The sequence below is a fragment of the Enhydra lutris genome, unplaced genomic scaffold (genome assembly GCF_002288905.1).
Source record: "Enhydra lutris kenyoni isolate GAN:26980312 unplaced genomic scaffold, ASM228890v2 scaffoldscaffold4, whole genome shotgun sequence".
NCBI classification, from domain to species: Eukaryota; Metazoa; Chordata; class Mammalia; order Carnivora; family Mustelidae; genus Enhydra; species Enhydra lutris.
The window spans coordinates 35,085,629-35,099,894 of NW_019154088.1; the positions used below are offsets into that span (position 1 = coordinate 35,085,629).

The window sequence follows — 14,266 nt, forward strand, 5'->3', positions numbered from 1 at the left end:
GATGAATTATTAGGGTATTGAATTCAAAAGTCATGAAAAATATATTATCATATATTCCAATAAGCAAATAGTGCTTCAAATAAAGAAGATACTATCTCGAGGAAGGAAAAGGTAAGATCTTTTAAAATGGAGTTTCAGTCATAGTAAAATAATGTAAATGTCAGCGTTTTAGTTTGACACCAGTATTTACTAAAAAACATTCATTCATTCATTCAACAAATATTTACTGAATGTCTCTCATGTTCAACGCTTAGAAGACATTATCCCAGAACTATATTCTTAGAAGACATTATCCCAGACCTATATATCCCAGAACTCATCTATAGTAGATGAGCTGTTATTTTATTTCCTCTCTATACAACACTACTCATTCATGTCTTTCATGATATTTCTCAGTAGTTCCTCAGCCACAACGTGACCAATGCAGAGATGTGATATAAGTACCCTATCATATAAGATACGAGATTACATTCTAAGGATAAAATTGGGAGGGTCAACATGTAATCAGGTTGCCTCCCCAAAGTCTTACTGATATGTGACTACAGAGTTTTGAAAACATTCATATTCAATTAAGGTTTTGGGAATCCTGAATATAAAATCTGGAACCCAAATGAATCGTGTCATATATAACCTATCTACTAGAATCTAGAAACTGGTAGTCTCACCTAGGGGAATTGGCTGCCGTGTGGTCTCCGGAGAAGTGTCAGGCTGTGGCTGGGAAGGGGAGGTCAGTACAATTTGCCTGGGGGACACAGTCCTCCACCATTTCCCCTTTGCTTCCATTCACGCTCACTCAGCAATCTGATGACTAACGTGACCTCCCAGGTGTTCTGTTCCAGGATGCAGTTAAATTACATGGAAATGGTCCGGTCCACTTGGGTCTTGCTTTTAACTACCTAAGCAGCACTCAGACTAGGGCTAATTATTACCCACTACCAAGGCAGACCCCTTCTGCGGACTCCTGTCAATGGCCTGTGCATGTTGGGGCCCTCCAGTTCCGCTGGTGGGAGCAGGGACTATTCCTGGCCCTGTGGGTTTGCCATGCACTGTTCCCCCAAGTGCTCTGGACAGCTTTTTCGCAGGCCTTGCTAGTTTCTTCACATGCATATGCACTCGGCAGTTCTCCGCTGAATATTTATGGGGTCCCTGTGAAGAGCTTAGGAGCTCTCTGTGCAGTTTTCTCTTTTCTGGTACCTCTGTTTTGTGAACTCTAGCTGCCTTGCCCTCTCCAGCCTGTCAGCTCCATCTCAACCCAGGGGGTAGAGCAGGCTCTGCTTACATCTCCCCTGCGTGCCTGAGGTCTGGAAAAACCTCTCCAGGCAGTAAGCTGGGGGCAAACCGTAGAGCTCATCTCACTTGTTTCCCATCCCTGCCCTTCCTTGTCTGATGTCCAGTGTCCTGGAAACTGGGGTTTCATATATTTTGTTCATTTCTGTTGCTGTTTCAGGCAGGAGAGTAAATCTGGTCTCTGTTACTCTATCTTGGCCGGAAATGGAAGTCTTGGTCTTCCAAAAACTGAACAGTAGATGTGGGAATTTTGGGGAATAGTATAGGAATGTCTCCTGTGATAAATCAATACACTTTCTGTTTCTCTCTGTTTCATCTGTGTATCGAACACTGATTGAGCATCTAGTAGGTGTAGACACCATGACAGGTGTAGGGATCGTGACAAACAAATAGCCTTCACAGTTCCTACTCTTTTGTGGGTCTGGTTAGCATCAGATGGTCCTTGAGAGTCTGTCCATGGAAAAATGGTGTTTCTGGACCTATGAATCTCAAGACCAGATTCTGGAAACTGAAATATGGTGTCTCCCATGTCTGAAAGATCAGTTGGTCTCTTTCTGAGGTCTTTATTTCCTTTTGCTAATTGCAATACTAATTCTGTCTTAATCTGTGAAGGGGGAAGTTTCATTTATCTAGCATTGATGAGTCTTACTTTAATGATCTTATTTTGAAGACTAAAGTGCACAAAAACTTCACATTGTCTGTTTCTGACTATAATAATGATTGTAATCGAAGTGTCAGGCCCAAGGAATACACACACACGCACGCACACACACACATTCACATTTATTCATGTATATGTATGTATGTGTGTGTCTATTTTTATATATATATGTATATATGGTCTTTGAATATTTCTCCTGAAGTAAACTTTGATGCCATACAATGAAGCACTTTATGACGTAAGATATCGTTACAATCTGATGATCGCCTTCCTCACAAATTCTAAGATAAATATCTATAAAATGAATATTTTCATAAATTGTATAGAAAAAGTAGTGCTATCCATCTGGCAAAGATATACTTAACTCCAAGTTGGACTTAAAAAGCCAAGGCACTTACCATATGTCTCAATAATTTTAAGGTAAAATCAACTTGAAACAAGATGTCTGGGACACATACACCATATCCAGTTGCCCAAAAGTTCATCTGTTAACCATTGCTCTGGCAGCGAGCATTGCTTTTTTTCTTAAGTAGAGACTAACTCAGTTTTGTAAAGCTCAACTTTTTTTTTTTTCCCCTTACATAAAAGACTGTTCAACACTGATAAACTTTAATCCTCTTCAAATTTAAATGAAATCGTCTCCAATGTGTAGTATTAAGGAAAAATACTCCGGGAAAAACTTTAATTATAATTGACTCTATTTATCCGTGTAAAACACTGAACAAATGAATATATTATTCCATGGAGACAAAGTGACTTTCCTTTTGAAAAGGAACTCTGCTCTGTTTGTTTACTTGGGCAATCTTTTATCAAGTGAAGCCATTTCATAATTCAATTCAGCCCTCTTGTGTACTTTGGTGAACTTTTTCCAGATTCTCTACTGCGATTCAGATCCTTCTAATGAAATTTGTATTGAAGTAATAATATAAAATCACAAAAACTATGGCAACAAAGGGGATGAATTTATAGAGAAAGTATGTTTTAAAGCTTTGTGTTTTTTTTTTAAGATTTTATTTATTTGACAGAGATCTCAAATAGGCAGAGAGGCAGGCAGAGGGGTGGGGGGGGGGAAGCAGACTCCCTGCTGAGCAGGGAGCCTGATGCGGGGCTCAATCCCAGGACCCTGAGATCATGACCTGAGTTGAAGGCAGAGGCTTTAACCCACTGAGCCATCCAGGCGCCCCTAAAGCTTTGTGTTCTAAATTCTAGACCTGACTTAAATTCTATTAAATTACTATTTGAGATAATGTAAAAGTATGGTTGTCTGTGCATGTTAGTTTTCCTTATCACAAATTTTAACTTAGTTAACCTCTTAATTTACTGAGCAAAAGTGTAGAAATTGTCCCATTTTACCTTTCAGGAATATTGGGAATACAAATTGAGTAATATATCTGAAAAAAGCTTTACGTCATTAGTTGGAAAGGAAGTCTTTTGGCCTAAGTGTATGTTATCCTTCTTATGGAAAAGACAAAGCCATATTTGGTGAAGTCAGTGGTGAGGGGAGGGGGCACTGCCAGCCAGAGTCACTGTGATCAGGACTTCTGTCCAAGAAAACATAGAAAAGAGTGATCAGATTTAGCTCTTTCTTCCCCGGAGGTCCTGCCAGATCTCCGTGTTCCTCTCCAGATACTGAACCAGCAAGCAGTACATAAACTCCCATAGTTATGTGGTTAAAGAATGGAAATCAGCATAGTGGAAGTAATAATTTTGTAAAAACCAGAATAGAGAATTTTAACAGAGAAGCCCAGAGTGAAGGGGCAGGGAAGGAAATGAAGTTAGCGTGCGGAATAAATGTGTTATATGAGAATCATATACAAAGAAATACAGTGTATTAGTTTGTTGTGTTCACAAAATGGAACTGATTTAGGGAAAAGGGTTTTTCTACCACTCTTCCCTCCTGTCCTCTCACTCTCTTCTTAATAATTCTTGCTCCCAAGGAAAACTGATGAATTGCTTTGAGAAAAAGGACCAAGTTATTTTGTGGCTGCTGTGGTTCAATGACATGAATTTCATTCACCACCGTACTTTTTGTATAATTTCCTTATCAGAAGGAAGCGCCTTTATCTGGAAAAAAAAATCCATAAACCAATATTTGAGAGAGTGACCTGGCCTAATAATTGTAATAGTCATGCTATTATTTCCACATTCAATTTTTTACTGTTTTATCTTTAATTCACATTAACGTCCCATAGTTTGTTGCAGGATGTCTGTTTTCACTTGGTGGAAAGGTATATAATGCTTACCTTCACTGCTCTTTTTGGTGTTTCAGCCAAGATTGGTGGCAGAATCCCCTTGTAGAAACCAAACAATCTATTGGAGAAATAAAAGATTTCATGTAAAGGAATCAGGAAATAGGTAATTCTGCCTTTGTTTATGGATAAAGCAGCTAATCTTAAAGTATTCAATGGAGCACACCAATCATGAAGTCTTCCTTTGTTTTAATTCTAAAGTGCAGAGATTATGAATTCTATACTTATCAGCACTATGAAATTCAGAAGAATAAATGGCACCGGAGACTGGAATCCCCTGTTGCTAAACACAACAATGAGTTGTACCTTAAGGATGAACTTGACCTTTCTCACTCTGAGGGATCTTGAATTTTTTCCCTCAGTTGTGTGGTAGGTAGCTTCAAGCTGTCCATGGTTTGGCACTTCTTCCCTTGTAAACAAATGAGGTTAGGGTTATACCTAAGCCCACTAGACTGGAACTTTCTGCGCTAACAAGGGGCACAAATCCTTAATTCCAGCTTTACTAACACGAAGGAACTAATAAGCTCTATGACTATGGAAACTGGGCTCCCAGCTCTGTCCTGAGTTAGTCATGATTTTTTTTTTAAAGATTTTATTTATTTATTTGACAGACAGAGATCACAAGTAGGCAGAGCGACAGGCAGAGAGAGAGGAGGAAGCAGGCTCCCCGCTGAGCAGAGAGCCCGATGCGGGGCTCGATCCCAGGACACTGGGATCATGACCTGAGCTGAAGGGAGAGGCTTTAACCCACTGAGCCACCCAGGCGCCCCAGTCATGATTTTTTTTTAACTTCCCTGATGGAGATAGAAGGTCAGGGGCCTATGTTGCTGACAGAAGAAATGTCAAGCTTCCTTGCTGATATGCAGTCTTACGAGGCCTGGGACGACTGTCGCTGCCAATGTTGAGGGACTTGTCACATACTCAAATGTTTTTAGAAACAAAAACAAAAACAAAAAACAAAACTGAGAATGAGTGCCATATGCTTATGATAAGGTTCATAAAATGTCACCATTTATTTCATATTAGATTTTAAGATTCAAAATTTTAAATTTGTCTACCCTGGAAAAAAAATATGCCATACACTCATTTTGAACCTGAAATACATAAGTAGAATATTCATTATTATTTTCTGAGATCATTGGTTTTCCTGATGAACCCATAAGTGACTACAGAAGAAGGCAGGACACAACGTGTCTGTATTTTAGGATGTCCACTTAACACAGGGCTGGAGCTTTTCCCATTGACCTCTCAAGCTTCACTCCAACTTCCTTAAATTGGGTTCTGCTTCTAGAACAAGTTGAGAATTTACATATACTAATTCACTGTGCCATCCAGTCCGACATGGTGATTTCTTGCTCTTCCTTGATTCATTGGTGTACAAAGCACACTTCAGTTAAGTAAGCAAAGGGCTTGTTTTATAGCTTCTAAATTGTTAGCTCCTTGGGGGCTGAGTGTGCATTAGTGTGCTTACCCCAGAGGCTTCTTTGTGTGTGGCTATGTAACCAGGACACAAACTTTGTTAAGCATATGGATTTTGCAAAGGGGAAGAGAGGAATCAAATGATCCCCTGAGATGGGCTTATTCTGACTAGTATTTTTGACTTAATGGATAGTGCTAGCAGACATATGATTTGAAGAATTATGGGAATTCATGCTCCCACCTCTTTTCCATTCCAATTTCAACTACTAATGCCTGAAATTCACTTATAAAATTCAAATAACTCCACTCTTTATCATTTAAATTTCATTATAAATTAATCATTACATAATTTTCAGCATAAGAGTGACTAAGCATAGGCTCGGTCTTCCCAGAAGATAAATGTGATTATCTGAATAGAAGTTCTATATTTATAATGAAAGATTTATTAGTTCTGTTCTTTCTGTGCTGATTTTTCCATATCTGGAAGATTATGTCTGGTTTTGGGGGGAAATGTTAAGAAGAACATTTAAATAACTAAAGCTTCTAGAACAGAGTGTCCCTGTTAATAACAGAGGTACTTGAAATCTCATACAGCAGAGAACAGTTAGAGGAAGAACAGTCGCTCAGCCTGGAGAACAATCATAGGGAGAAACATGATGGACGTGATCAATCTCTTGAAAGGTGAACATGTAGGAAAGAGCCTCGACTTTTCTGTTCTTTTCCAGGTGGTAGAACTAGGACCAACAGGTGGAAGCAACAAAAAAAAAAAGACACATTATTGGTCTTGTAGGAGCTTAACATAAGGAAGTACTCCTAATAGAACCATCTACAGATAGAATGGGCTGTCCTGAAAAATGATGAGTTCTCCTTCCTGGAACATGGTCAAGCAGTGTGGATGGCCACTTGTCATGGATGTCAGAGATGGGATATATACGGCAATGGATGAACTTGATGGCCTCAAGATCGATCTACTCCAACCCTCAGATTTTGTTGTTCTGAGAAATGTAACAGGAGGATATGGGAAAGTGCTCTCCTGAAGAGACAAAATCTTCTTAACTTCAAACTTTTGCCTAAAGTAGAGCACTGCTTCTCTGGAGGAGGACAGAAATCTAAGTAACACAGAAGGTCTTCATTTTAAAAATGATGGGAGAAAATATTAAAAAGAGGTGTAAGGCAGGAGGGAAGCGAGGCAGCTGGGAGAACCATAAGGATTTAATCTGAAAAGAGCTGGGAGGTCCAGAGCCCTCTGCTTCAAGTTGGCGATGCTTCCTTGATGTGCCCTCCTTCCCTTCTCTCTGCTTGGTTCCTTTCATGTGTAATCACCACCCTCCCCAACTCCCTGCCACTGCCTCCAGCCATCCCACCATCCTGAACTTTCTAACAGTGAATGAACAGCTTTAATGGGAAATTCTCAAGGACCATAGGCAGGCTTTGCTGGAAAATGGGAAGCTAGATCTACTTCCTTGCATTGTTTCCATAGTATATCTTTGCAATAGTGGACATCTACAGAATAGTTAGGCCAGCACCTCTTCTGTTGAGAACTGCCCCATGCAAATTTTTAAAAACACTGGAGACAACACATTAGTACAATATGATACTTCTTGTAGGCAGTTGGTTGATTGGGCAACTCACCAAAGGGATCCAAATGGTATTCTGTCTCTTTGCCTCAGTTAATCTAATCCAAGCTAGACTTAGCAGAGTTTTTCTCCAGGATTTGAGAATTAGAACTGAAAAGGTCAAGTCTTGCTCTGTGTGGTTCAAGCTATAAGACAGAAAGCTAGCATGTCAGTGACAGTCACTTTTTCTGTTATTTGGAGAAGGTTAACCTGCAGTGATTAAAAAAAAAAAAAAGAGTAAGATACCATCCAGGGAAACACAAAAGCAAGATGGAAAAGAGCAGTTCTGGTACTGGGTGTATGACCCTGTTGTCAGCAATTTTTTATACTTAGTTACATCTCAACCCTTCTTGAATATTCGCATTTCCCTTTGCTTTTTGTTCTTTGAGATACCGAGTATCATTTAGAATAAATTCCTTTTTTTTTTTAACCTAAATAATTCTGAGTTTGGTTTATTACTTAACAACCCAAGGTCCTGGATCCAGAAAGTAAGTTTCATGGTCCCTACAGTCAAAATGCCTGCCACAGGACCTCCGTGCCATGCCCTTTCCCACGAAGAGGCTTTTTGTCAGTGAAGATCGGCATTTGGGTCAATCAGAAGAGTCACACGCAGAATTCAAGAAGGAGAATGTGGTGGGGAAGGGCGCAAGCTGACAAGCTACTTTTCTGACTTGATTAGATAATTACTGGAGGTTTTCTGAAGGTGAAGTATGACATACAGTTTCTTAAAAACAAAAAGGAATTGTAATGCTTTATGAAGGAAATACTTTTTTTTCTACTAGAGAACTAATGTTTATACCCACATGCACTGTTCACTCTGCCAAATTTTTCTGCCTTCATGTAGCTTTGGCTTGAAATACAGAGCATATGGCTTAGGAGGACAATAACTAGAGAAGTTAAGAGATTTGTGACACCCATATCAACATGCTTTATCCTGCTTACTTCTCAAGAAGCAGACTGACACATCTGGTCTACTCCCTAGATGAATGGAAAAGAATTCTAATGTGTATGAGGCATTAAGAGCAGTTGTTTTCCCTGAAAAGTCAGTAAGGCCATGATTCTGGCTTTAAGTTTTGACCAACAACAAGCCAACTGGAGAACTCTTTGGAAGAGGCATGAGAACCAATGCAAGACCTCCCATAACAAGGTGGTATGACATACATGGCAGCCCTCACAGCTTGTTTCTCAAGATTGTTACTTCTAAAAGTTGTCAATTTGATTTTAATTATCCTATGTAAGAAAATGTTAACTTGGATGTTTATGGACTTTTGTTGATATTGATATAAGTAAAAATTGTCACAACTTGTCGAAAGCTTACAACGTACTAGCCACTCTGTTAAGAATAAATGTATGTAGGCATATGGACATATTTTAATCTCCTTCAACTTTCACAACAATCTTGGAAGAAGGCATGATTATTTTCTTCATTTTGCAGGTGAGGCCTACTGTCACATCATTGCTAAACAAGGGACAATGACTCAAATCAAGTTCCGTTGTTCTCACGGTCCACGTCCTTGACCGCTGGGCTATGCTCCATTGCAATTTTTCTTGAAATAAATTTCCATAAACACTTTTGAAAAGTTATTTTATGTTGCAAAAATGTCTTATCACTTCTTATTTTAGGAAAAGTCAGAAATGGCAATCAAAATTCAGTTTTGTAGTCCCATTTCCATTCAATTCTATTTTAAAGTAATGAGACACAATCTGCATAACCAATTGATCAGGGCTGAGATGAACAAGATCATTTTTTTGTGAAAGCTTTTGGGTTCTTAAGTATTTTCTAATTGTATCAGAATGAGGAAAAAAAAAAAAGTAGGCTCAAGGATAAATGTTTTTCCCCCCAGGATAATTTTGTCCTTAAAAATACCAGGATAATACTGTCAGTGTGGGAGAAAGATAATACTTCAGTAATATGATAAAGCACTCAAATATTAATACTATATATTAAAGGAAAAACTGTTATTAAAGCCAGTGGGGAGCACTGCTGGTTGCTCACCCTACAGATATCCCTTTTTGTTCTTTGGGATGCAGGTAGTCACCATGCCCCATACGCAGGCAAGAAACCCCTTCTCTAGTACAGAGGTGAAGCAGCATTCTTCAAGCCAATCATGGTGGTCCCATTCCCTTGCTGGTGAATCCTGTCCCATGCATGGACACATGATCCAAACCTAGCCCATGAGACCAGTGGTGGGAAGAAGGAGAATACATGTTGGAAGTCCCTGATTTCTAGTCTAAGGAAAATAGGCACATGGAAGGAAAAGTCCTTCTTTTTTGCTAGTTGTTGTGCTATCTGCATGAAATGCCTATGTACTGGAATCAAATGAGATATCAACACCCACAAACTGAAGAAGGCCAGCACAAAGATGGAAAGGACCTGGATCTCAATGACATTATTGGGCTGTTGAATTAGTCAGTCCTAGCAATCTTGCCTCCAGATTTCTGGTTAGGTGAAATTAAAAATACATCTTTACTATCTCAGTTGCTTTCAACTATGTCTTCTGTTAACCTTCAGCTAAAAGAACTTGAGAAGAACATGCACATATAGTTTTTTTTTCTTTTTTAAAGATTTTATTTACTTATTTGACAGAGAGGCGGCGAGAGCAGGAGCACAAGCAGGGGGAGTGGGAGAGGGAAAGCAGGCTTCCTGCTGAGCAGGGAGCCCAAAGTGGGGCTCCATCCCAGGACCCTGGGATCATGACCTGAGCCGAAGGCAGATGCTTAACAACTGAGCCACCCATGCGCTCCAATGTAGTTTTGATCTTCATTAGCAAATAGCCTTTAATTCCCCCAATTCTGAAAAAGCCTTAAATGAGAAATCTTCCATCACAATTACAGTGAAGGGAGTTGTTGAATGTTAAGGAAAGCATTTAGAAGGAGACTGTGAGAACCATTTTGAGAAATGCTTTTAGATTATTTCTTTCAGGAGCCCATCACACATTCAATCCCTGTCCTATTAGGATGATTACCTCTGAGAGAACCCCATATCACACATGGAATGGCTCAAAGCAAATGTCAGGATGGGGTTCCAGGTCTCCAAAGCCATTAATGGTGGTTCATATACTAATGAGAGTTGTTGTTCAGAAACATAAGTAGATACAGAGTATTACAATATTGGGTCACATTTGTTTTTCATTGTATAATCAAAACAGGCCTTGTATTACTTATGTACATCTATAAAATGAAGATCAAAACTGCACTGCACATGTCCTTCGCTCAAAGACACAGCTCATACATAGCTTATTTAAAATACAGACTTGTGCCAAACCCCACAAAATAATTTTACCCCTCATTTCCCCCCACCCCCATTTTTAAAGTGTGAAACTATTTTAATGTATTGGGTGGCTCCAAGGTCACAGACCAATCAATGAAAAGATGCTGATTGTATGAAGGAAGGAGATGTGGAATTTCCTTTGAGTTCCAGTTTGTGTCCCTTCTTGGTGGTTCACTTACGGCAAGTCGAACCCTTGAAGAAGCCTTTCTGCTGTCTCTCATTAGTAGGGTCTAATTTTAGGTTACCTTGTTCAAGGTCCAAACTTTAGACGCCCAAAGAGACTAGACAGATCCTTAATTAACATCTTGTACCTGACAACATCTTTAGTCCATTTGGATGGCTGAAAAAAAGTTACTGGCTTTCAGTCAGCTACTGAAACTTGAACATTTTGTGGTAAATAGCGGGTAGACAGGACAGGGCTTAACATTCTCAAAATTTGACTCAGGTAAAGAAACCAAAAAGGAGTGGAAAAATCGCATATTCTGTCTGCCCCTCCTTCCTTCCTTCTGAGTCACTCCCTTGTTGGTCTTGCTGTTTTTTTTCTAATTTAGTATGTAGAAAATGTTTGTTTGGAAGTCATTTGTACCGTGCAATTGGACTGCTCCTACAGGCAGGCTGGGAAATTTCCGAAGTCACTGGGCTAGTAAGCAGGATTTCGGTATTAGGAAAAACAACATGGAATCTTTTCTTTGTGGCCCCCAAGGAGAAAGGGAAGGATGTAGCTCCTTCTAAACCGTCCTTGGGAGGGAGTTAAGCCCTGTTGTCCATCAGAAAGGTCGTCAGAAAACTCAACTGATAGGTTACTGTGAAAATGAGTATACGAAAACCATAAATAAAATGTCTTCTAGTCAACTCTGCTGCCAATGGAAACTGAGGCTTTTCCTGGTTGTCGGAGATGAAGTGCTTTGGGGCCCAAATTGCTGAGACTCATAACCGAGGTCTAGCAACTATAACACCAAATGCCAGGATCAAGGTGTACATCATCCAAGCCCGAAAAGGCCAATTAAAGAAATGATTTCCAAGTTTTAAGGGCATTTTCAAAGCCACCTGCAGCACACTCCCACGCAGTCTGAGAAGGATGCTTTCACCTGGATCCCGGTTCTTTGCCAAAAACCTGGCATTCAATAAGTGTTCAGAGCAGCAATAATACTCACCGTTGAAGCATGAAATAGGAACGACAGGGAAAGTGACACCAGATCCCCAGTTGGGGAAATTGGAAAGCATTAACACGTCTGTGTACCTAACAGAGCACAATTACTACATTTTTATTTTGTTTCAACAGTAAGAACCTAAATGAACATCACCATTCATTTCTGTTCTGGGCAATGATCCAAGCTCATCTTTGGTACAGTTGATTTTCAAGCCTTACAGTCAATCATATCGTCACAATTTGTTCTTCTTTCAGGCTTCAGGCATCCTCCTGATTTCCATTTCTTGTTTGGAAGCCTTGAGTCATCTGCTCTGGCAACATGACCAACCCAAATCAGTCATTTTCTCCAAATTACATTGAAATGGGGATCCTGCTAGTCTGTTTTCTTCCTCCTTCTTTCTTTTACATAATTTTCCCTTTAAGGATCTCCTAATACAAAGCTGATTGAAGGCATACAATATCCTCTTTCTTCTGCTGTTGTCAAGTCCAAGTTTCTTACCCACATGCTGTAGCTCTGTAATTAAAACAATGAGGGCGGCGCTTAGCCCTGGGTTATGAGTGCAAGGCTTCTGCTGCTCCATCGGTCGTGGTATCCCAGGGCAGAGTTCTGGCCTTGACACTACACCTTTAGGGCATTATTCTGACATCATTTCTACCCCACAAGTCTCAGTGGTTCACGGAATCCAAATGAAAGAATGTTTTCATGGCTCTGTTATTTGAATTACGTAGAATCTACAATCTGAAGTTCACAAAATTGCATGCATCTTGGGGCCATTTCCATTTAAGCAAAGGAGAGGGAAAACTAGGCATCCTTCAAAGGAGAGGAAAAACAGCTTCAAAAGACCAAGTGACTGGGTCACCGGGGTGGCTCAGTGGTTAAGCCTTTGCCTTTGGCTCAGGTCATGATCTCAGGGTCCTGGGATCGAGTCCCGCATTGGGCTCTCTGCTCTGTGGGGAGCCTGCTTCCTCCTCTCTCTCTCTCTGCCTGCCTCTCTGCCCACTTGTGATCTCTCTCTGTCAAATAAATAAATAAAATCTTAAAAAAAAAAAAAAAAAAGACCAAGTGACACCGAATCGGCTTTTAAAACCAGCAACTGAAATTCAAGGAAGTGCAACCCAACAAAAGTTTCAGCTAACGTTGTGACACAAGCCTAACACAAGTTTTTCCTCCTTCAACTCCTATCAGGTCTTCAGGCACAAACAATATAGCTATTATTTTTCATTACAGGGAATTAATTGAACTAAGTTTCTGCACATGGTCTTTGGATATACTTGTTAGCCCAAACCATGCCACTTTCATTATATGCTGTACGGAGGGATTCTTTAAAGTTCTCCTGAACACCCATTTTTTCACTGAACTTTTAGTGGGATTCTAGCACGTCAATTAAACTCTGTTACTATGTCTAAAGTAAACTACAACTTTGACTTTCTAAGACACAGAAAAATTAGTTTAACTATCAGTATCATTTAGGAGGAGGTCTATGGCTCGATTCCCTGGAAAGTTGGCTGGGTGCTCGATGCACTAAACATGTTGCACAGCCCAGCCCAGGGAAGGCATTAGCATGATATAAGAACCAGAACCCTGATGGAAAATGCTAAGGAAAGCGAAAGCAAAAAAGATATTTGGGAAGTGACCAAAGTAAATAATATGGGCACAGTGTGGTGTTAATTGCTCCATTAATCTCTAAGTGAAGACAACTACTTAGGAGTGACTGTACAAGAAGTGTATTAATATTCAGTGACAGAGGATTGTCTTGCTTATAAAGATAAACACGTTTCCACTAGGAAAGAAGAATCATTTAAGGGCAGTCTTTCACTCGTGTAGATGGCAACTAGGAGGAAATGAACTTAACAAACAAACAAATGAATGAGCAGACAAAACCCCCAAACCAACAGAAGCAACACTATTTCTTGGAGAGAGACCGAAAGCCAGGAAAGAAGTCCTGATCGGGGAGTCAAAAGTTCTTCACCAGCCAGCTCTCTGCTAAACATGGCCCGCTGAAGGGATTCCTTGCTTCATCCTACTTACCCCATCTTCTCATGAATCCCCATTTTTTTTTTTTTTACCTCTTCTGTTTCTAATTTCTGCTCTTCCCATTCGTGAAATAACTTTCATTTATTCACTCACTCATTCATTCAACATATTCTGTTCCAAGCACGAGGCTAAACATGTGTTTCTAGGGTCAAATGTTGATATCACAGTCCCATTGTCCCCATACCAATTAATACCTTAATTTTGTCCAAGAAGTCTTCTCTGAGATGGTAGACAAAATCTTGATATTGTAGTTGACCCCAATACTTGACTAAGATGTTGCTTTTCATCTTACATTATGTGTTTAGCATATGTGTTGACTATAACATATCAGGTAACATATGTTGACTACGACTATATTCAAATGAGAACTGTATATACTTATGCATATACACTTGTACATATATACACGTATGTATATAGATCCATGTACACAGACATGACCCAGACATGATCCATATGAGTACTCCGAATGACTTGTATATTTTTAACTGAATAGAGTATGCATTATACACATGATTACCATATTTAATCCAGGTTATAAATTGTTTGGCAATGGCCACTCCTGTTCTTTATCACTG

At 39.7% G+C, this 14,266-nt stretch overlaps 1 protein-coding gene across 1 annotated transcript in view; it reads right to left on the reverse strand.

Moving 5' to 3' along the window:
• The window catches only part of LOC111140618 (solute carrier family 25 member 21), a 504,394-nt gene that overhangs the window by 47,366 nt on the left and 442,762 nt on the right, over positions 1 to 14,266 (reverse strand). The window contains exon 4 of the mRNA XM_022492811.1: positions 4,192 to 4,258. Coding sequence (XP_022348519.1) covers positions 4,192 to 4,258 — 67 coding nt within the window. The remainder of the gene's footprint in view (positions 1 to 4,191; positions 4,259 to 14,266) is intronic.